At 40.7% G+C, this 21806-nt stretch overlaps 1 protein-coding gene across 10 annotated transcripts in view; it reads left to right on the forward strand.

Moving 5' to 3' along the window:
* The window catches only part of ARHGAP6 (Rho GTPase activating protein 6), a 309403-nt gene extending 292352 nt beyond the window's left edge, over positions 1-17051 (forward strand). For all 10 annotated transcript variants that reach the window (XM_416840.8, XM_040662377.2, XM_040662387.2 and 7 more), the window contains 5 exons: positions 1773-1952; positions 6235-6332; positions 12282-12544; positions 14049-14129; positions 14960-17051. In XM_416840.8, the coding sequence (XP_416840.5) occupies positions 1773-1952; positions 6235-6332; positions 12282-12544; positions 14049-14129; positions 14960-15666 (1329 nt within the window). In that variant the 3' untranslated portion in view covers positions 15667-17051. The remainder of the gene's footprint in view (positions 1-1772; positions 1953-6234; positions 6333-12281; positions 12545-14048; positions 14130-14959) is intronic.
* The last annotated feature ends 4755 nt before the right edge of the window (positions 17052-21806 follow it).

Raw genomic sequence — 21806 nt, forward strand, 5'->3', positions numbered from 1 at the left:
GTGAATAAAGGCATACAGGGCAAAAGAAAGTATTTTATAGGCTGCTATCATTGGAAAGAAAACAAGCAAGCTTTGGCACACAGTCCCTTCTTCATGATTTCTTTCAAAAGCCCTTCTCTCACAAATATGGAGATAGATGACTAACTTTATTAAAGTGAGTCATCCAGCTAATTTCATTGGGAGTGTTTACACCATTTTTTAAGGGATGCCCTGAAGCTGCCCTTAAGAAAAGACACACTGTTTGTACAGACAGCCTGCACACGCAGATGGGGGCACAGCCAGGGGCTGCCCTTGGCTCTCTCAAAGCACCACATGCCTGTGCATCCTTGGTGGCTCAGTACTCTGACACTGGTTAAAAACTAGGTCACCCGAAAACAGCTGCATGCACTGTGGTGTGCACAGGGACTGTTTAAACATGGTTATGCTGGGGTGAGTCTCTATAAATAGTCAACACGTTCATTGTGGCTGCCCGTGCATCTGCTTGCTGCAGGTATCTTTCTGAGATAAAATAGTGGTCCCAACAATAAAAGGAAAATCTATTTTTTTACTGCCAGCTCTGTGCTACTCGTTGAGCTCTGTCTAAAATAAGAAATAAAATTAAAAATTAAAAGCAAAAACAAGAAAACCCAACAAGCGTAGTCAGTGTACAGTTGTGAATACAACTGGAACATTCAGTGTATGCCATCTACCAAAAAAAACCCCACACCTAACTGCCTTTAAGGGATTCATTTTGTATCACTCATTTTGTGAAAGGCTGTTTTTCTGTGCCTCATTCTGTCCTTTTTTTATTCATTAGTTCAAACGTAACCGAAGCAAGTGAAAAAATATTGCATATGATATCTGTTTTCTTTAAAAAAAAAAAAAAAAGCCTGCAAGAAATACTGGTTCAACTAACGAAATTCACTTGCATTCTTATATAGTCAAACTGCTGGCATCATCTTCTGCATTCCCAGAATAGCAATCAAGTGGAGACAGAGAGGAAGCACATGACGCTTGCTTTTTCTCTCTTAAAAGAATAGAATGGGGGAAAACTAGTCTACTTACAAACTTGACAATGAATATCTTGATTTAATAACCTATATGACATATATTTCAGATTGTTTCTGTATTGGTGTCTATCCTTCTGCTTCTTCCAAAGTCAGGTTGCTACTGCTTTGTTGAGCGCAGATATACAGATGGAAAATAAAGTAAAAAAAATAAAAAGAAACCAAAAAAAAAGGTTAAAAAGGTAAATATTTAGCATGTTTGAGGAAGCAAGCAAAAAAATAGAAAAACAGTAATAAAAACAATGAGCATATTCCTCAAGTATCCAAACCACTTTACTGTTGGAACTTGCAAAAGCGTGCTTTTCTTCACCGTGTCTACTTCATATCATAAGTGCTACTGGAAGAAGCCAATGTGTTGCAGTATGTGGTCTGAAGAGATGGTGATTCATTGAGGAACTGAAGTAGGAAGAGGTTTCCCTGAGTTGAAATGAAGTATGCCATTGTCGAGCTGACAGGAAATTAAGGGCAGACAGCACTTTCACCTTCTTCTCCTCCAATCCATTTGAAAATCCATCTAGAAAATCCACAGAGCTTCTAGCAGGGATGTCCAAACAAAGTTTTTCAACATCTCTAAAAATGGTTAAATGTTTGACTAGCACTCGTTTTTTATTTTGATGAATAAACTATCTGTCAAATGTCTTGTGTGTGTAGATTTGTGTGTATGCAAATATCTCTGGACACGTTAGATCATGGGAGCCCCCACTTCATTTCTGTTCTGTTTTCCAGGTTACTGGGAACAAAATGACATCGCTTAACCTGGCTACGATCTTTGGCCCTAACCTGTTGCACAAGCAGAAATCTACAGACAAAGAATTCACAGTTCAGAGTTCAGCTCGAGCTGAAGAGAGTACTGCTATCATAGCTGTTGTACAAAAGATGATTGAAAACTATGAAGCCCTTTTTATGGTACGTGATGTTTCTGTGTTACTTCTAGGCATTTTTAAGTTAAATGAGGAAATACCTGGCTGGTATTAAAAACCATGAAGATGAAATAAACTGTGGAAGCTGCATTAAATTAAGCTTGACTTGTACTAATAAACAAAGTAGCCTTCTGTCAAGGCAAACACTTTGCATCAGTAATACTGAAAATGTGTAAGTACATTTTACTAGGAATGGTTTCTATGTAGATAAGAATATCTTCCTTAGAAGATTTCCTTGTCTGTGGAAATGAATGATGGAGATGGTTATCTGATTAAACACTAAACCATGCATTATCATTTCTCAGTAGTTTTAAAGACGAGACTGAAAATGGCCTTTCACTTCTCAGGGTTAGAAATTAACTAATTTTACTGAAGGGAAAAGACGTCCTTGGTTAAAAGAACCACTCTCCCTATCAAAGACTTTCTTGTTGGTCACATGGGAAGGAAAGACAAAGCGTTCTTACTTGTCATTTGGCTAAAAGGAGTAAAGCATAAATGTGTGTTGTTCCTCAGTACTTTCCTGTTCTCTTGCTGAAGCAAGGATGTTCCTCGTGGAAAGGACAATGACCTTGGACTAGGGCATGTTTTGAGCAAGTAATTCCTATATATTATTGCCTGCTGAAGATGCAGTTTAGTTAAAACACATTGATCAAGCCTAGCAGTTACCTGATCATTTCATTCTCTGACCTTATCTTTTTCAGTCTAGGAAATCATAGGTAAGTTTTGCATGATTTGTGCCTGAGGCAGAGAGCTCTATTCTAGGGTAGCAGAGGCCAGTTGGTGGGCACCATCTTATCTTCATTTCAGTGGAAATAAATGTCCTGACAAAAAAAAAAAAAAGGAAATCTTAAAAAGGTGAAAATAGCTTGGTTTGTTGTGGCTTGAAGCTGAGCAGCGGTGTATGCACTGCGGAGATCAGTTCTGAAAGAGGGAGGTGGAATGCTGTGGAGACCTCCTATAGAAGTCTAGATCAAAGCTGCTCCTGAGTATAGCACAGGTGGGAGAAGATGGGCAAGGCATCTTTCCCTTTGCACTGTATTACTTTTCATTACAACCTTTTCTTTATTTTTATTCTTGTTCCAATGAGACACACAGCAATCTTTTTCTTTCTCTCTTCCTTTCTCTCTTTCTTTCTCTTTTTTTCTCTTTCTTTTTTTAATGCTTTTCACAGTTTGAGGAAACTTTAGGTGCTATTTTTCCTTCCAAAGCACAAGAAGAAAGTGACTGAACCCCACTCTTGTGAGAAGTTCTGTTGCCCAGAGCATGGATGGCACTAACAAGTTTAAAATAATACTTCAATCAGAATACCTGCACTACTTGAAGTATTCTTATTGTTATTTTTCTTTAAGAACACTTTATGGCACACCACATCATAGTTCAGGCACATGTTCAGTGTGGAAATGGCAGGGCTTAGGATTAGGCTAACCCTACATATGGTGTCTTTTCATTTTGACAGATTTATTCCTTTACCTTTTCAGTGCTTGAATTTATAGCTGAAAGTTAAATGCAGCGTTGAAAAAAGAGAAGCTTTCTTTGTTCTTTAGAGCAGCCTTTCAGATTGTAGAGTTTAAAATCAGATCTCAGAATGAAAGGTTAGCTGCATGTGAGGGAGAATCAAACCTGTCACAGATGCTCTCCTGAAAGTTGAAAAAATGTTGATGTAAAATTTACAGAAATTCCTAACAGATGAGCATCTCTGGGTGCTTTTATTCTGCCCATTCCCACTGCTTAACAAATAGTATGGCAAGATCTGTCTGTTTTCAGGAGTAATGTCTAGACTCACACGTGATATTTGATTTGTAGGACTGTGTCAAATTGCTCACTATTACCCTTTTATAAAGCTTATCCTGGGGTTTGCTTTCAACTTTTGCATGTTCTCCTTGGCAGCACAGAGAAACTTCTTGTATTCTGAAGATAATTAACCCAGTGCATCCTTTGGTAATTGATGCACAGAAATGAAAAGACTCGTACATTATACTGTACTGTAACTCCCATCATTTGAAATAAGGCAGCAGCAGTTCATTTTGCAAATGCACCGGAGTGGAGCCAAACCACGACTTCTGTTTATACTTAACATTTGTGCTATTTAAAAAAAGAGAAACATCTGGACACAAGGATCCAGCTACAGCTATAACATATAGAGTATTGATGCCAAGGTGTTTTTGTGCTTTGCTTATCATTAATGTTAGTAATATGCAAACATGTGGATTTAGCATAGAAGATGCTGCCCTTATGCCATAGACATTCATGACTTTAATATGCAATTCCTATCCATTTCAGTGAGTCTTAGAGATGCATTAGTAGATGTTGCAGGAATGTTCAATGTACTGCTTTTTACTAGTCTCTGAACAGTGCCCAGCATTTGAATCCAGGGAAGTTGAACTCAACCACCCTATCCCTCATTGGCTTTGTGTTGGCACGAAGGATGAAAAAGAGAGGTTATGCTTTTAGCAGCTCTGCCATGCAATTACGTTGCCTACTACCTAAATCCATCCCTCCTGCAAAGAAGCAGTATGTAGAGTCTGAAATTTATTATTTTTATTGTTAGAGGCAACCATGGTTTCACCACAGAGGAGGCCGTTACACACTGCCTTCCTGTGACACTTCAGTGACAACAACTGTAAGGGTCCCTCCGCCCTCAATAGCTGTGATACTCACCCCTAAGACCTCAAAATTATCTCCTCTACAGGAGTCCTGACAGCCCCACGCCTTCTGATCAGTCCTGGTATGAGCTCAACAGATGCAGTAATTTCAGTGGTGCCTTGGCTTCTGCATGTCCTTACCTTACCCTTCTGTCCCTGAACTTCAAGTTCTCATCCATCTACTCAGCCATAATTGCCAGTTAAGCAATTATTTCAATAATAATTATTTCAGCTCTGTATCATCTTCCTGAGCTGTCCATATAGTAATTCTCTCTCTATATAAATTTGTTTACACACATATCATTTCTACGCTTGCAAGTTAGTTAACCAAACTAATATAAATTGCTTTCAGATGAATTCTTCTCAGTAGATTCTTACATGCTTAGCAACTTGATTCTAAGGTGAATAGTAAGTTAAATACAGATAGGCCTGAAACCTGCTTCACTCTCAGATTTTGTCTGGATTGAGTTCTACTGTATAAAAAGGCTGTCTGAACAGAAAAATCACACGGCACCAGGTTTTCAAAAATGTATTCCTATAAAGATAAGATAATTTATTTAAAGACTGGTATACCATTGCCCATCGTTAAGAATTTTTTCCAGCTTCGAAGTCAAAAGTAATTTTTTAAAAGAAAGTCATAGTTGAACAACTTTTTTTCATAAACATTTTGAATCAATTTGAATTAAATGATGCCTATCTCCATTTATTTTCAAATTATTTCCTTTATCAAGGTAATATGTCTTTTCTGTAACTTGACTTCTTAAATACATACCTTCCAAATTGAGGTATTCCCCTGAGGAATCTATTAGCAATTCTATTCCTATTTCCCAATAAATGTCAGGGAGAATAAATGGCCCATGCAGTGTGACCTGGAGGTCAAAAGATATAGGCTCCGACAAATTGCATCCAGAGGCAGATTGCACAGTTGATGACCCCTTGCTGAGACTGTCTTGCCTGCAGCTCTACCTGTCATGAATCAGGCCCTAAGCAGAATTTAAATGGTTCTAGATCCCAGAATTTGGCAATCCAGATATCTGAAGATCATATGTTTGTAAGGCTTAACTTAGGAAAATGTTTACCTTTGGAGTCTATCACTGAAATGGAAGAATGGACAATGGAAGAACTTCAGAGACAGAGCTCTTATCATGAAATTTTCATATGAGAGGGATATAAATAAATCAAATGCCATGGAATATATAAAGAAACATTTTCCTTCCTGTGTAATTACATCTTGCGTTATTTTAAAAACAGGTGATATACAGTTGCTTGGAACTGAAATTTTTAAGTGTCTCTAGATCTTTGAATGGAGATGTAAGATAAGGACCTTAAACTGGGACTTTTGTGACTGCAGTACATGAATAATCCCACTGTTGTTATAATACTCAACTGGATACCAATAGGATATTCAACAGTAATCAGCATTTGGCTTTGTACGAAGTGGTCCTCAGTCCTACTTTCATCTGTTATATGAAATGTCTCTTTTAAGTGGGAGCACCTGAATATTTATTTTATATACTCTCTATAAGTGTAATTGTACTTGATCTTCTCGATTAAGCATTGTACCAAAATTAATGTATGTGGAAGGAATATTTATCTCCAATTAATTATTTTTTGTTTTCTTCGTAGGTTTCCCCCGATCTACAGAATGAAGTGCTTATTAGCCTATTAGAGACCGACCCAGATGTTGTGGACTATTTGTTGAGGAGAAAAGCTTCCCAGTCATCGTGAGTAATCAGTTTTTTCATCATCCTTGTTTCTGCTGGGAATTTCTATCTCCCACTGGAAGTGTCCTAAAGGTTGTAGTTTTCCGCAGCTCTTCTGCACTGTCTACAGTGGAGTAGAGAAATACTCCACATTAAACAGACTCTGCCAAAGAAATTATGACTCTTGTACAGTGTTTTCTAAAGACAAATCTTGTTTCCTGATTCTCAGAAAAGATTGTGTTCTGCTGCAGAGAACAGAATGACATGTACATAAAAATATTCAGTGCACTATTATCTGGCAGGATGTACTCTAGTGATTGGCTGGTTCATGTCTTGGGTTTATTGTAGTCTTCAGTAAGAGGAAGCGTGGAACATACCCTAGAGTGCCTTAATACAATCATGGCTAACTGTTTGACCAGTTTGTTGTTCTTTTTCTATTGTATACACTTGTGAACTAGGTAGGGCATTGTAAACAAGTCAATTGCTGCAACAGCAGGCTTATGAAAATTCTTTGGATATTATTTAATCGTATACTTTGTGAAATATATGAAGAGAAAAAGAATCACACCAGTCACTATTGCAGTTATGATACATAACATATTCCAACTTTGCATATGCTTTATGTTTGCTTTCACTCATGTGCCTTAACGCTATGAATTTGTACATTTGGATTGACAGGACTCCTGGCTTTCTCATGGGATACAGTCATTGCCTTTATTCTAGTGAATCCCAATATGCCAGACTCTTAAAATTACAAAATTTGACCAGCTTGCTTTAAGTAATTTTTGAGACGTTTCCTAGATGCTAAGGTCTCTGGGACAGATTGGACTTTGTCTTCCTGTGTGTGTGTGTGGAAAGTGCCTAGTGCATTCAGACTATAATTAAAATGGAATCTGTACAGTTAGCTACATTTGTTTTTTTTTCCTCTCCCTCTGAACATTGTACTTTTGACAGAAATGTAATGATGTGCATAGCTTTAAAGGAAGATGTATGAAAGAAACCATACAATTAATACACTGGGGGAAAAGGCTACTTCAATTACAAAAACTGGAAAAAAAACTCCAATATGTGGAATATATCATGTGTTGTAAAGGATGCTACTAGTTCATTAGTTTAGCCACATGAACACATAACACAAACAAATTATCACATATCATCTGATCTGTGGTAATAGTCTATGTGTTTCTTTAGTGTACTGCAGTTAAGAAATAATTTCATTTAGTGTGATCTGACTGACAGCTACTAGCCATGTACATATGTAGTTCACAGGAAATGCCAAGTAATTAGTTACTTTAGATGTCTTTTACACTTGTTTCACATTTGCCATGGGCTAAGACTGCAAATCACGTGACATACGGTCATAATACGGTACTCGGTAGAGACTTCTTTCTTTAAGCCCACAGTTTGAAATGATCATATTATTTGTATTGCAAGACAATGAAAACCTACATGGTGGAGTTCACAATCTTTGTTAAAGACATCAAATTGTATCTCACATGTGCATTCACGTACCAATTGAGCATAAATTTATGTTACAAATAACTGTGAGTGAAACATTCTATTGTTGGATCCTGTTTATTTTAAGTTAATTGACCTTTCTGTGAGCATTCTGAATTTTCAGCCAACATGCAGACCTACAGGAAAAAATAGATCTTTTGTGGATAGCTGGTCACCACAGACCAGCTTTGTAAGAAAAGGTTACTAATTCAAATAGGAACATTATGGCTACGCTAGTACCAATTTATTGTATTTTCAGTAGTGGGCAGATGAAGTATCACTAAGATAGGAAAAACAATTTCTCATTTGCCTTCTACTCTGATATCATGTGAGTGATTTATTCTTAACATGAATGAAACATGTTTTCACTGTGATTACAGTTAAGATATTCCAGGAAATTAGAGAGAATGTTGCTTAGTGTTATTGCCGAGAGTGTGATGCTCTTAAGAGATTGATCTTCTTCAGGGCATAAGATTGACTTTTAGGTAACACATTTGTTTTTTATCTATTCTGTAAGAAGTGTGAGGCAGCAGAAAACAAGGAGATACTTGCCTTGATTTCATAGCAATGACTCTCCAACATACGTCCATACAGCTCTTGGAATTTTATTGATTATGTACTCAAAACGACATTCCAAATTTGGATCCATGGAACAGGAAACTTTAGATATTCATGAGAGAATCTTCATCAGAAAAGCTGGTTGGCTATGTAATTTAGTGTGTGAAATCAACTTCAAGACTTTAATGTTACATTACTTGCTCTGAAGGTCCTGTTTCTGCAATTGCTCTCACATCTCTGCTTTTGAGGTCACTGCAAATGCTTTCTTGACTGTAATCTGACAGAAAATACAATCTCTTTTCCTCCTCCAAGGAGGACAAATCAGATGTTCCTCATCTTTCAGTTCTCTTAAGAGTTGAGCATCATGAATGGTTTGTCAGGGACTTTATGGAACATGGTCGTGATAAAGCACTAATTACCAGTGGCAGCAATTATGAAGGCTGCTTTTGTGGATGACTTAACTTTTTTGTATGTTGGCTTGATGACAATGGAATTTGGTTTCCAGCTGTAAGATGAAGAATCTTTAAGACAAAAATAAAATGTTTCTTATGAGTATTTATCACTTATCGTGGTTAGCAAACACAGTAAATGTGGTTTAGAGTAATTTTAGAGGAAATGTGTTTTAAATGTATAGAATTTTCAACTGCTTTTGGACGGTGATGATAGGTTTTAATCCACCCTAACCTGTGGCATCCAAGATGAGGCCATACAATAGGCCACATAGTATGTTCATATACGGAGCTGCAGATGCTTCCTGAATCAGAGTCCTCTACCCTGTTACAGTAGCAACCAATCCTGCAAGAATCTGTTTTGATGGTGGTACCTCAAATACATATGGAAATTGCTATTCCATGCTTCCAAGCCATCACACTCTGTATGGTTTGCCTCCTGTAAGATAGATAATTGTTTTTCCCTTCAGAAGCAGTCAGGTATAGCAGAAAGGGATTTCTGCCAAAACTGAAATGAGATTTCCTGTTTTGATGACCCGGACACCACTGGAAATGTAGGAATGTCCTCCGTGGAAGTAATTATTGTTATTAAAATTTTTGCAAGTCACTTATACTGGTAGACTCTGGTGGGAAACTTAAACTCAGAAGCATGCCAGTTAAAAAAAGGAAAACTTAATAGCATAGCTGATTTTTGTTTAGGAAGCCGACAGTATTTTTGAATCAATATGTTGTAAATTCTTTCTGCAGCTTTCACACCTTTCAGTCAGATGGAGATACTTAACCACTTCTTAAATCTTTTCCTTAATGTAGTTCAAAACATGCAGAAAATATTTTACTTGCTTTCCCATTTCTGACATTTGGTGGTACATAATATACTATTCATAGACTGCATATAAGTGAGTGTGTACCCCATGCAGGATTTACTTTGCTCCTGTATTTTTCTCCCCAGTGTGTGGGTAGACAGTCTGACAACCATGCAAGTAAAGATGAATTCTGAATTTTAGTAAATATCTGATTGCTAGTGAACTCAAGCTGTAAACCAAGCAGATAAATCTTTGCTTTAAGGAATATTTGGGAATTCATCTTTATCTGGAAAAATGGGAGCCAAAGTCTTTTAGTTCTTAAATAGCATCTTAAAATTGTGTATGCAAAGCAAATGTATGAGATCAATTTACAGCTTCAAAGTATTCAATCCATTTTTAAGGCTCCTTACAGTAATAATCTTTGTCTACAGGCATTTTCTTTTGTTTTTAAAACTTTTTTTCTAAACAAATTTGCATACGATATTAGGTATAAATACTTGCATGAGTTCACTAGCAGAAACTGTAAATGAGGTAAGAAGCTTGAAGTTTTCAAAGACTTGACAGTTTCCATTTAAGTACATTTTTATCAGGAGCTCTGTCTTGAGACAAGATAGACTATAAGAGATCATTCAAGGTAAGACATTAAATCGGTGTTTCACAAAGCTCAAGTTTTTGTTCCCACATCCTTTCATTTGCATTTCCCTTTGCCCTCATTCCTTGTGTTACCTTGCCATGGCTACGCAGGGCTAGACCTCCTTTCTTTTGCCCTGCGCAACGCAGTTGGGTTTTGGTCCTGCAAAGATGTACATGTGACAAGCCTTCCTCCTGTCAGTGTTAGTGTTAAGTATGTCTTTATGTTAACAGGATGAGGTTTAGATGACGCTCAGTCTAGAAAGCTGGAGAGAAAGACGTTTGGTCACAGGAAATCTACAGATAGCTACTGCTCTCTTTTCTCTCAGGTCTTTCTGACTCTTCTAAGGCTCTCAAAACAGTACTTAAATGCATCTCATTTTGACTCACATTCACTGCATAAAAAAGGAAAAAAAAAAAAAAGAGGAAGGAGTTTACTTTGTGATAGCATTTTAGAAACTTAAAGTACATAAAGGCCAATAATTCTTCAGTAGCTGTAGATTTATTCACCCTGTCTTCATCTTCAGCTAGGAAGCTACACAACTGAGAACACGATTTACAATTTCTTTTTATTGATTCTCCAACATTGCTGTGCCAGCCATTCTGGGAAGCCTGGAGCAGTACTATTTAGCCAAATGGCAGCTCCCATTTTGTAAGCTGGCCCTGATTAAGCTTCAGTGTCAGTCTGGTTTTGGTTTCCTTGCTGGGGGGTAACTAGGAGAAAATATAATTAAATCCCAATACTTTATGGTTCCTTTTACACTGAAAAAAAATTAAGTATTGAAAAACATACTAATCATGATGTTGAGTGTATATATTTTATAGTTCAAGACACAGCACTCGTAAATCAAGGAGGGGGAAAGAAACAGCTTGAAAGTGGTATTAAGGTTTGTCAGTATCTGTGTATCAATCTTTAGTTTGCTGCGGCTAGCCTGTCTTACCTCCGTGTCTCTTCTTTATTTTCCTTCTTCAGTTTTACTTCATTTGTCTGGAAAGAGGGTTATTGTTCCATAACGAATTACGTGCTTTAGCTGCTCACTCAGTTTGAGCCATCTTTGGATTTAACTCGTAAGAAAGGCTGACCATTCTCAGTATACGTGACAAGGAAGACCTCCTGTCGTAACACATACGGTTACAGCGGATAGTAATCTGAGGTCACCGATAAAAGTTGTTTGGCTCAAGAGAAGAGCAGATGGAAGATAAGCATCTAAGAAACAAAGATCGAGGTTCAGAGAAATGAAAAACGAGTAGCAAAAATATAAATGAGGAGCAACCGACAGGGAGAAAGTACGTTTGCAGAGGACTTCTCCATATTCTCTGGGACATTCTGTGGCTCACAGATTGTCTCCTGTCCACTTAGTAAACTGTAACAGTGCGAGAAATCTCCCTTGATATTTCCAACACTTTAAAAATGAGAGGTTTCTCTCTGAGCCTGGGATGTACTTTTTCTTGGGGGTTTTGTTTGCTTATTTTGGGTCAAAATTAAAGCCAGTTCTTTGCTGCCTTCATCAGAAATATGTTAGACATACTGCTAGTCCTCCATAGAATATTTATCTTCTGTTGCCTCCAGAAGAGGGTTCTGCTCACAGCGTGAGAGATGAGCTAACTATTTGCTTTCACTGACTGCATATTGCTGTAAAACGGAACAAGTTATTTTAGCATACTGCTTATCATCAAACTAATCTTCCCTATCATGCCCTCAGATTTATTGTTGCAACAAGCAGAGTGGTCAAGGTAACATAAGGAATTGATTCACTGTTTAATTTCCTGTGGCGAACTGTACAGCGTTTGGTTTTTATTGTTTTTGTTCCTGATAGCAGCATCTTTTGATTTTTAGTGGCCTCTGCTGGCCACTTCATGGCGTATGTTTTACTCGTGGAAAATTCATTTCTACTGCTTCTGAAGTGTTTTCATGTCAGCAGCTGTGACCATACTGTTGCATTTTATTTTATTTGCGTGATGTCGAAGTGCACGCGTAGCTGCGAACGCGAAGCATTTTTCATTAACATCATTTGTTTAACAACATTTCCCAGAAGCCCTGAGATGCTGCGGTCGGAAGGTTCCTACTCCACAGGAGAAAGACACTCTTCCACCGACTCCAACAAAGCTTCAAGCGGAGATGTCTCCCCGTATGACAACAACTCCCCCGTACTGTCTGAGCGCTCCCTGATGGCAACGCAAGAAGAAGTTGCGCACAGCCCAGATAAGCCGTACAGAGTACCGGAGCAGTACACACTGGGTGGTCATTTGCAGCCTAAGACAAAGGAGAATTCTTCTGCATCACAGGCTGGAAAAGGTATATCCTCCTCATGTTCCTCATTCCAAGTGACCGGTGGGGGTTTCTGATATAGCTGAAAAGTATCTGCTCTCTATTATCATCTCTCAGGACTTGAGCGTGTTGTAGTGTAACAGCCTCACAGGTAATGACTGACCAATGCCCTTAGCTCAGCCAGCTGTCAGGGATGCTTTTCGTGTAGCATTTGTCAAAACTTGGAGCTATTGTGGAGGAAAATGGAACTCTTTACGTCCAGCTTTTCAGCCTTTTTCTGAGCATGCTGAAGACTGTTATTTCTAGTTCTGCTTGCCAGGACTGTAATACCTGCAGCACAATGCTCCAGCCTTTGGAAAAGTCTGTGCTTAGGATGTCAAGCTGTAAATTTTGTCCGGTTGAAAAGAATGAGCTCAACTGCTTTGCACTGGAGAACACAGCTGAGCTGCACAGCTTTACATCTGTTTCCAATAACGCACCTAGCAGTACCAGCACAGGGATCCATAGTTTCCATACCTGTCTAGGGAGTGCACACCTGAATTATTTCTTCGGTAAAGAACTCCTGTTAAAGCTGATAGCTCACCAGCTCTGCCAGATGCTTTTCATTTAAAAACTTAAAAAAAATATTAACGGTTACTTTCATGAAATATACATATAGTGAGACAAACTTAAAGGAATTTCAGTGTTCAGAGGTGCAGAGAACTGTTTGGTACTATTTCTTTATTTCAGAAGTAGTGGTTAGGCACTTAATTCCATTTGGAATGAATGGGATTTAGACTACTATCCCATTTGTAAGCTTTGTAAATGCCATTGGGCATTTTTCTTCTGTGCTCAGCATCTAAATCTCTGAACTGGTTTCAAAATGTGGTTGGATTTCCGCTAAGTTGTGAACAGGAAATGACACAAAGTTTCATCATATTAACCATCCTTTGGACTTTAATATGTATCACAACGGTAGCAAACTATGAAGGATTTAGGAAATTTCTTTCTGCCAGATGGAATTAGAAAACGGTACAAGAAGGTTAGAATCCAGCATGAGGCCTGGTATGTGCATTTTGTTGAATCTGTTTTGTGACAACACTTCCTTGCAAGAACCATACTGCAGGTTGCTAGAGCATGCCTTACAGTGACCACTGGGGCTGGAGGGCCTGCGGGAGCTTTGCCGTTCTTTCCCTTTGGGAAGCATACGAACTAACTAACTTCTTTTGGCCAAATCATCCTGTTCTTGTCCAGAGTCTCCCACTGACTTCAGTAAAGCAGAGGACAAGCAAAATTTTGTTCTTTCAGCAAATTCAGGTGTCTCACTCGTACTGAGTTCAGTAAATTCATTCACAGGATCTGAGCCTGAAACAGTGAGTAAATGCATATGTTTGGTCTGTTTGTGCTAGGTGCAGAGTAAGCCCGATGCTAGCAGACATTGACAATTCTGATACCTCACATAGTTTTATGTCAACTTACTGCTCCATTTAGGTATTTCTAAATAATGGCTTAATGGATTCATCCTTTTCTTTCTGCTCTCCTTGCTTTTTAGATGTTTCAGAAGATCATTTTGATATCTGGGGCACCTGGCATTCAACGCTGAAAAGTGGCTGCAAGGACACAGGCATTGCAGGTCAGAACTTTCTCAGAAATTTCAAGCCCAAAGCTAACAAAGGCAGAAACACTTTCCAGGCTTTGAGAAATCACAGTGAAATTAGTAGGACAACTCACGTTGCCAGGAGTTAAATGTGTATGTAAACCACTGTCTTTTAAAGGTTTGCTGTTCAGTCAAATGCAGAGAAGCACAAGGATTTTACAAATGTGACAGCATTTTAAATTATTGGGAGATGGTTTTAAAAATCATTTTCAAGCTACTTCAAAAAGAGTTTTGAATAGTTCTGAAACTCACTATAGAAGGTGGACACAGTGCAGGGACTTGGAAGTGTCTGCAGAAGTGGCATGAGCACAGCCTGTGAGGCTGCAGCTCTGGGCTCTGGTCCTGCTGGTGGCCTGCATGGTCTTGACAAGTCACTGCCCTGTTCTGCCTATGGTATTCCTCCCACCTGCACCCGCTGCACAGAGGAACCATCCAAGGAGGAGACTGCACAGCTTCTCGGCAGCCTGAGCCACTGCTCCATCACCCACATAGCACAGAAGTATTTCCTGGTGTTCAGAAGGAACTTCTGTGTTGCAGTTTGTGCCCCTTGCCTCCCTTCCTGGCACTGGGCACTGCTGCTAAGAGCCTGGCTCCATCCTCAGTCTGGTAGCCTGAAAAATAAATGCAAGGCTCTTGCTCCGTGTCCCCAGGTTCAGGCAGTGGTGAGCCTGTTAAACCTTTAATTGCATAGCCTGGTGATAAAAATCTCCATCTCTCTTTGTGGTGTGATACAAGGAAAAAGCAGTAACTTGCAGAACGCCATATAAATGACTGCAGACTGACATCTTTCTTACTTTGTCCCTCAGGTTCCTACGGAAACATTTACGAAAGCAGCTTCCTGCGGCCTGGACAGTGCTCTCTTTCACAAGGCAACCTCTCCATATATTCTCCTCGGTGGCAGGGCAGCTCCTCCGAACTGGATCACGGCAGGCAAGTCATGCGCAGGAGTCAGACAACTGCCGCCATTCCCGAGTGCCAGCTCCAGCCTGCCATGTCTCGGGTATGCAGTAACCCGCACATCGAAGCCGGCGGTAGGTGTTTGGACCAGTCACGCTCCAAGTCGGAGCGACACTTGACTTTAAGCAGTGTGGAGGACCTCACTGAGCACGACTCGCAGGCGGGTTGCTCGCAGAGCACGGCCAAGCCCTCCTACAGCAAAGAGAGGCCACCGCCTCCGTACCCTGGGCAGCCCAAAGCAAGCTCTGCGTTGTCGCAGCGATCGAGCGTTTCTTCAACGTTGCACTCTTTGTGGAGACTTCAGCGCCATGACAAAAGTGCAGGGACCAGGGCAGCTGGAGGGCCCGCGGCCAAAGCCCCCGAGCAGGCCATCTCCAGGCAGGAGCGCCCGGCCCCGCACGCCCAAGCAGGTAACATCTATTCGACGGCGGCTCACAGTCAGAACAGTAAAAATGTTTCAGAGCCAGACTGGCACGATTGGCAAAGAGAGAGGTGGCAAATTTGGGAGCTTTTATCAGCTGATAACCCCGATGCCCTCCCAGAGACCCTTGTATGATCGGACTCCACGGAACTGCCGCTCGTACCTGTGCTCCCTCTCATAGGAAAACGGTGGTGACATTGGAAAACTGGGGGGTGCTTGTTTGTTTTCTACCGAATAAGTTACATATAACTTTTTAAAACCTTGTTCACTTTAATTTCCTAACAGCACTGGCAAGCAGTCTATTTACAAATACAGTATGTTCCTGTTTTTTCAGCAAGCTTGTGAGAAAAGAAGATGGAAATGTTAGTCTGATAACCCTCTATGCATACATACGCTGTTTATAAGATAAAACTGTTGCTTCGATGTGGCTCAAATGTATTTATATATCTGCAGTTTGATGATTGTATATTCTGTAATGGGTATTGTATGATAATCATATGTTATGTTTTCATATACAGATGTCAATCGATCGTGACTGCTTCTTTAAAAATCACTGCACTTACATTACCGTGCTATGCATTGGGATTCTATAGGAGGTGCACAAGCTGGTTTCTGTGCTTAGAAAAAAAAACCTAAAGGGGAACGTTGTCCTTCTTTTCACTGCCTATTGAAAAACACTAAAACAGAGTGGAACGTGAAAAGCCATATATTTTATAAGGGTAGTACTGACTGGGGGGAGGGGGGGTACCAAATATATTCTTTTGTTATAAATATATTTGCAAGCAAAATTAAAATTTGATACAAGAGAAATGTTAAAAATATATTTTTTAGATTCTAAGGAGGTGGTTTGGGGAATCAAATAAGAACGAGGCCGTGCCTAAACCAATGAAAGATGTAGCGCAAAGGTCTGCCCTACCAGCCTAGAGGAAAAACATTGTTATGTATACAGGATATAATATATATATTTATAAATGTATGATTTTATATATTGTTCTAAAACAATGAACTGGAATCCAAATTTTAGAAAACCAAACCCAATAAGTTGAGTTGTGTAACGATAGAGAAAGAATATGGCTTTTCCTTTAAAGTAACGAGGCTTCATCATGAAGAAAGTTAGACAAAGCAGAAATAGAGACGGGGATATTTGCAAAAGGGGGTCACGCCGAATTTTGGAAGTGAATATGCCATGAGGAGAAGTTCACAGCTGCGTTTCTATAAGTATTGTGCCAAAGCCTGGGTCAATAAGTACTTCTTCGATAACTCTGTGTTGCGTTGTCAAATGTCCATGTTTTATACACGTTGTTTTCAAATTGCAGAAGCATTTCTGGCCAGCAGGTGGCAATGTACTTCAGTATTCTAGAGGCAATTCTGTTATCACTTGATAAGGGAAAGTGTATCATATCAGAATAATTTTATAAAACTTAGTAGTCTTAATTTTAATGACGTTGAAGACGTATTCAGTGATGTTGTCTTTAAGTTCTATCTTGTGCCATAATGATGGAATAAAAGGCTGAACAAAACAATGAGCATATTTTTGCTCTTTCTTTCTCTGTTTTGAAGTAAAGTTTGTGTAAAAATTGATGTTTTTATTGTATTCCAGTGTCTCTAACAAAAAGATCTAAAAGGCTCAGAGCCTTAAGGATCGCTTTCATTTATGACTTAAATATATAGATCCAGGTTTTACCTATGTTCTAGGCTTAAAATCCATCCTTTGGGGGCCTACCCATCTCCATATTCCCAAGAGAGGTGATAATGACACCAATCCAGGTATAAAGGGGCAGGATTTGGCCTTTGGCTGTCATTGTGCTGTCTCACTGGCTGGCTCTTTTATAGGAATATGGAATACTGTGTTCAGAGTACAACTCAGTTCTGTCCCTTGATACCGGAGTTGATAGGAAAAGATTCTTGTGCGTAGCTTGTTGCAGCAGCTCTATGGCAATTTATTACCAAAAGAAAAAAAAAAAAAGAAAAAATAGTTACCCAAGTTTAAAAGATAGGTAGTGGAATATAAGCACAGACAATAAAAGAGTTCTCACAAGCAGTCACCATAATTTGATCTTGCCTCAGTACTGTCCCAGGCTTGATGCAGACTTGCTACAGAGAATTAATGCTCCATAGCAGTTCTACAAAACAGGCGTTGTATAAATCCTGCTGTGGAAGATGCACTTCATTTTAATTCCCTTTCTACATATAGAAGCATCTGCACATTTCTGTCACTTTTAGCAAAAGTTGTCTGATGGTTACCTAGCTTCATAAAAAGATTCCTTTTTTTGCCGGTGCCTCTCTCTGTATAGATGTGTACATAGGTGTATATTACCAGCTATATGGTGTATATGCAAAAACGGGGAACAAAAAACCAAACCACTGCCAAAGGACAGTGTGTCTGCCCATATTTCAACATACAATTGCATGGAAGAAATCACACAGAATAAATTCTGATGATCTAAAAATAACATTGACTGAGAATGAATCATTTCTGTCTTCTATGTTCATTTGAATAGTACAGAGTACAATATCACAAGCAAGTTAAGGATGCAGTGGTTTTAAGTTGTACCTGTTATGTAGATAGGCAAGATCTAACACTTCTCTGTTTCAACAGTGAGTTTATTCTGGTTGCCTACATTTAAGTGGGTTTGGGAAAGTTTACACTTTGCTACGTATGTGCAAGGTGTAGAGCTGGGACAGACCAAAAGCCCCTTCCTTCACTTTAGCTGGAGGTTTGAAAAATTGTTAGACTTGGGCAAAATACTTTGACAAGAAAATAACATTTGAAAAGTCTGTTGAATGATGTGGCACGCGTGCAACGCTCTCCTTCACCTCCTAGTCCTGCTGCTGCCAAAAATGCCAAAGAACAAAACAAAGGGGAAAAAAAAATACAGTTAGCTGTTAGAAATGTTCATGAGAAGGAAACTTCTAGCATCTGGAACCTAGGAGGAATAGACAGATGTGGAAAATATCCCTAAGTAGCCAAATTACAGGGGTGATATGTAAGGCCCTCTCTCCATTAGCTGGTCGAGAAACTACTGGAGTGTTTGAGTCTGAAGTGAGAGGATTCTTACTGCCACAGTGTAAGAAAGGGAAAGTGTAGAGTTTCTAATGAAGTGCCTCCACTGCCGGAGTCCTGCCGGACCCAGTCCCTGTTCACAGTTCATGCTCTGTGTATGTGTCCATATCAGTGTTGGTGTCTTCAACTACCGAAAGAAAACCAAAGTGGTGGGAGGGCAAATGAACACTTGGGTAACTTGGAAGCTCATGCATTTGTTTTGGGAGATTCTAGGCTGAAATCAGTGATGAGGCCTAGAAGCTATGTTAAGGTTATACGAGATTAAAGTTATACGAGATAAAGAAGTGATTCAAGGCAGCCAGCGTGGCTTCACCAAGGGCAGATCATGCCTGACCGATCTGGTGGCCTTCTGTGATGGAGTGAAATCTTCAGTGGATGGGGCAAGGGTGATGGATGTCATCTACCTGGACTTCTGCAAAGACTTTGACATGGTCCCTTACCACATCCTTCTCTCTAAATTGGAGAGGTGTGGATTTGAAGGATGGACTGTTCGATGGATTAGGAATTGGCGGTCTGGATGCAGACAAAGGGTTGCGATGAATGGTTCTGTGTCAGGGTGGAGGCCGATCACAAGCGGTGTCCCTCAGGGGTTGGTCTTGGGACCGGTGCTCCTCAACATCTTCATCAATGACACAGACGATGGCATCGAGTGCACCCTCAGCAAGTTTGCGGATGACACCAAGCTGAGCGGTGCAGTCAATATGCTGGAAGGAAGGGAAGCCATCCAGAGGGAACTGGACAGGCTGGAGAAGTGGGCCCATGAAAACCTAATGAGGTTCAGTAAGGCCAAGTGCAGGGTGCTGCATTTGGGTCAGGGCAATCCCAGGTATTTATACAAACTGGGGGAAGATCTCCTTGAGAGGAGCCCTGCAGGGAAGGACTTGGGGGTCCTGGTGGACGAGAAGCTGGACATGAGCCAGCAGTGTGTGCTTGCAGTCCAGAAGGCCAACTGTGTTCTGGGCTGCATTAAAAAAGGGGTGGCGAGCAGGGAGAGGGAGGTGATTGTCCCCCTCTATTCAGCTTTTGTGAGGCCCTATTTGGAGTACTGTGTCCAGGCCTGGGGCCCCCAGTACAGGAAGGACGTGGAGCTCTTGGAGTGGGTCCAGAGGAGGGCCACAAAGATGATCAGAGGGCTGGAGCACCTCTACTATAAGGAGAAGTTGAGGGAACTGGGCTTGTTTAGCTTGGAGAAGGCTCCAGGGAGACCTCATTGTGGCCTTCCAGTATTTGAAGGGAGCATATAAACAGGTGGGGGAACATCTGTTTATGAGTGTGGATAGTGATAGGGCAAGGGGTAATGGTTTTAAACTGAGACGGGGGAGGTTTAGGTTGGATATGAGGAGGAAGTTTTTCACCCAGAGGGTGGTGACGCTCTGGAACAGGTTGCCCAAGGAGGTTGTGGATGCCCCATCCCTGGAGGCATTCAAGGCCAGGCTGGATGTGGCCCTGGTTTGGTGGTTGGGTGTCACTGACTTATCTGAGTCAGTGACAAGGGGGGTACAGGCCCAGGAAAAAAAAAAAAAAAAAGAGAGAGAGAGAGAGACAAAAGGGCGAAGAAAATGAAGGAGTACCAGCACTTTGCAGTGCAATCCAGACGGCCCCGGCCACACACCAGGGCACGCCGCGGGCCGCGCGCGCTCCAGAGGGGTGGGGGAAGGGCAGAGAGCTAGTAGATGGGTTTAACAAATGGAACACACCGGCAACGATCTGAGGAGGAACGGTAATTTACTAAATCCAACAAAATCAACCAAAATGAGAGAGAAGAGTACCCAAAGTGCGAGGGAAGCACCTGCTCTTCTCCGCAGCGAGCGGAGCCGGCCCCGAGAGAGAAAAAGACGCCCGAGGTCCGGTCCGGAGCTCCAGCCCACTTCTCTTGGCGCCAAGGCCTTCGGGGATGCCGCCCCTCCCCTCCTGTCAGTATACTCAAAATGCCCATGAGAGGCAGTAAACGGAACCAGAACATTAACTCTTTAACTTCCACTGGTTCACGTGATGTTCTGATGTGGAATACTGACAACAAAAAATCACCAAACCACAACATAGGCGAGCCTGCATATAGCAGGGGGGGTTGAAACTAGATGATCATTGTGGTCCTTACCAACCCAACCCATTCTATGAGTCTCTGATTTTGATGCCTGTCTTGAACTTCAAAAGAGGATTACATGGCTGTGAAGCGTTACTTCCAGCTTACAGAGGTTGCTTTTCTCTCTTCCATTGTAGGAACAAGAAAATGAGAGCAACCAGTGCAGCCCTAGATACAAAGCAAATGTGGGAATCCTCTGAGCCAAGGAAAAATGAAAACATTAGAATAGCATTTTACTTCTGTTTCTATTCCTGAAAACAAGGTGGAACCAAGACTGTGCTCTGCTGCTGGGGGGAAAAGTTGTATCTTCTCCCCCAGTCACCTTCCCCAACCCTTCCCTCCCTCCCACCAGCTCTTGGAATTGTGGCAGGAATCCCAGGGCTTATTGCTGTGGCTGAAAATTGCTTTGTACAGCATAGAAATAAAATTCAAGTAGCTCAGTGACTCTGATAAGCGGTGGGCATGGGAGGAAAGGTCAGAGATGATTGAGGAGGAAGGATGAGGCTGATTGTCCCCTCTGGCAGCAGCCTTCTGTTAGCCCTGTTTAAAACACTGATGAAAGTATGGAGTTTGCCTCTTAGATTTGTAGTCAACAGCCTGGCCAAGCACTTGGGAGTGTTATAAACCTACACAAACTCAGCTACTGGCTTGGATGCCTGAAACATCTCAATTGTTCTGCTGTGTGCATCAGGAGCCCAGGCTGTTAACATAGCACAGTTTAATGTCACTTAAAACTTCTGTGCTATTGACCTGACATGGTAAAGTGGGTCGGAATTTCTTGTTGCATATCCTGTTTTCCCACTCCAACCCTCCAGCACGCAGTTTGTTTTTGTTTCACTAATGCTAAGTCATGGTTTCAAACATTGATTGAGCACCTGGTGGGAAGGCAGGGACAAGCCAGAGGAGCTCAGGTGCATGCAATGTACCTGAGTGGCCAGAAGAGGTGGAGCCAGGATCCACCCCTTGCCAGACCTCACTTAAGGGCTGGCAGTGGAGGCAAGGCTGTTTTGCTGGAGATCTTTGTCTACCTGTGGCCTCCCAAGGGTAAGCAATTTTTTTTTTTTTTTGCTTTGTTTTTGTGTCTTTAGTTGTTGTATTTGGGCTTACCCTCACTTACTGTAGTATAGG

The sequence above is a fragment of the Gallus gallus genome, chromosome 1 (assembly GCF_016699485.2).
Source record: "Gallus gallus isolate bGalGal1 chromosome 1, bGalGal1.mat.broiler.GRCg7b, whole genome shotgun sequence".
In the NCBI taxonomy this organism is placed as follows: domain Eukaryota; kingdom Metazoa; phylum Chordata; class Aves; order Galliformes; family Phasianidae; genus Gallus; species Gallus gallus.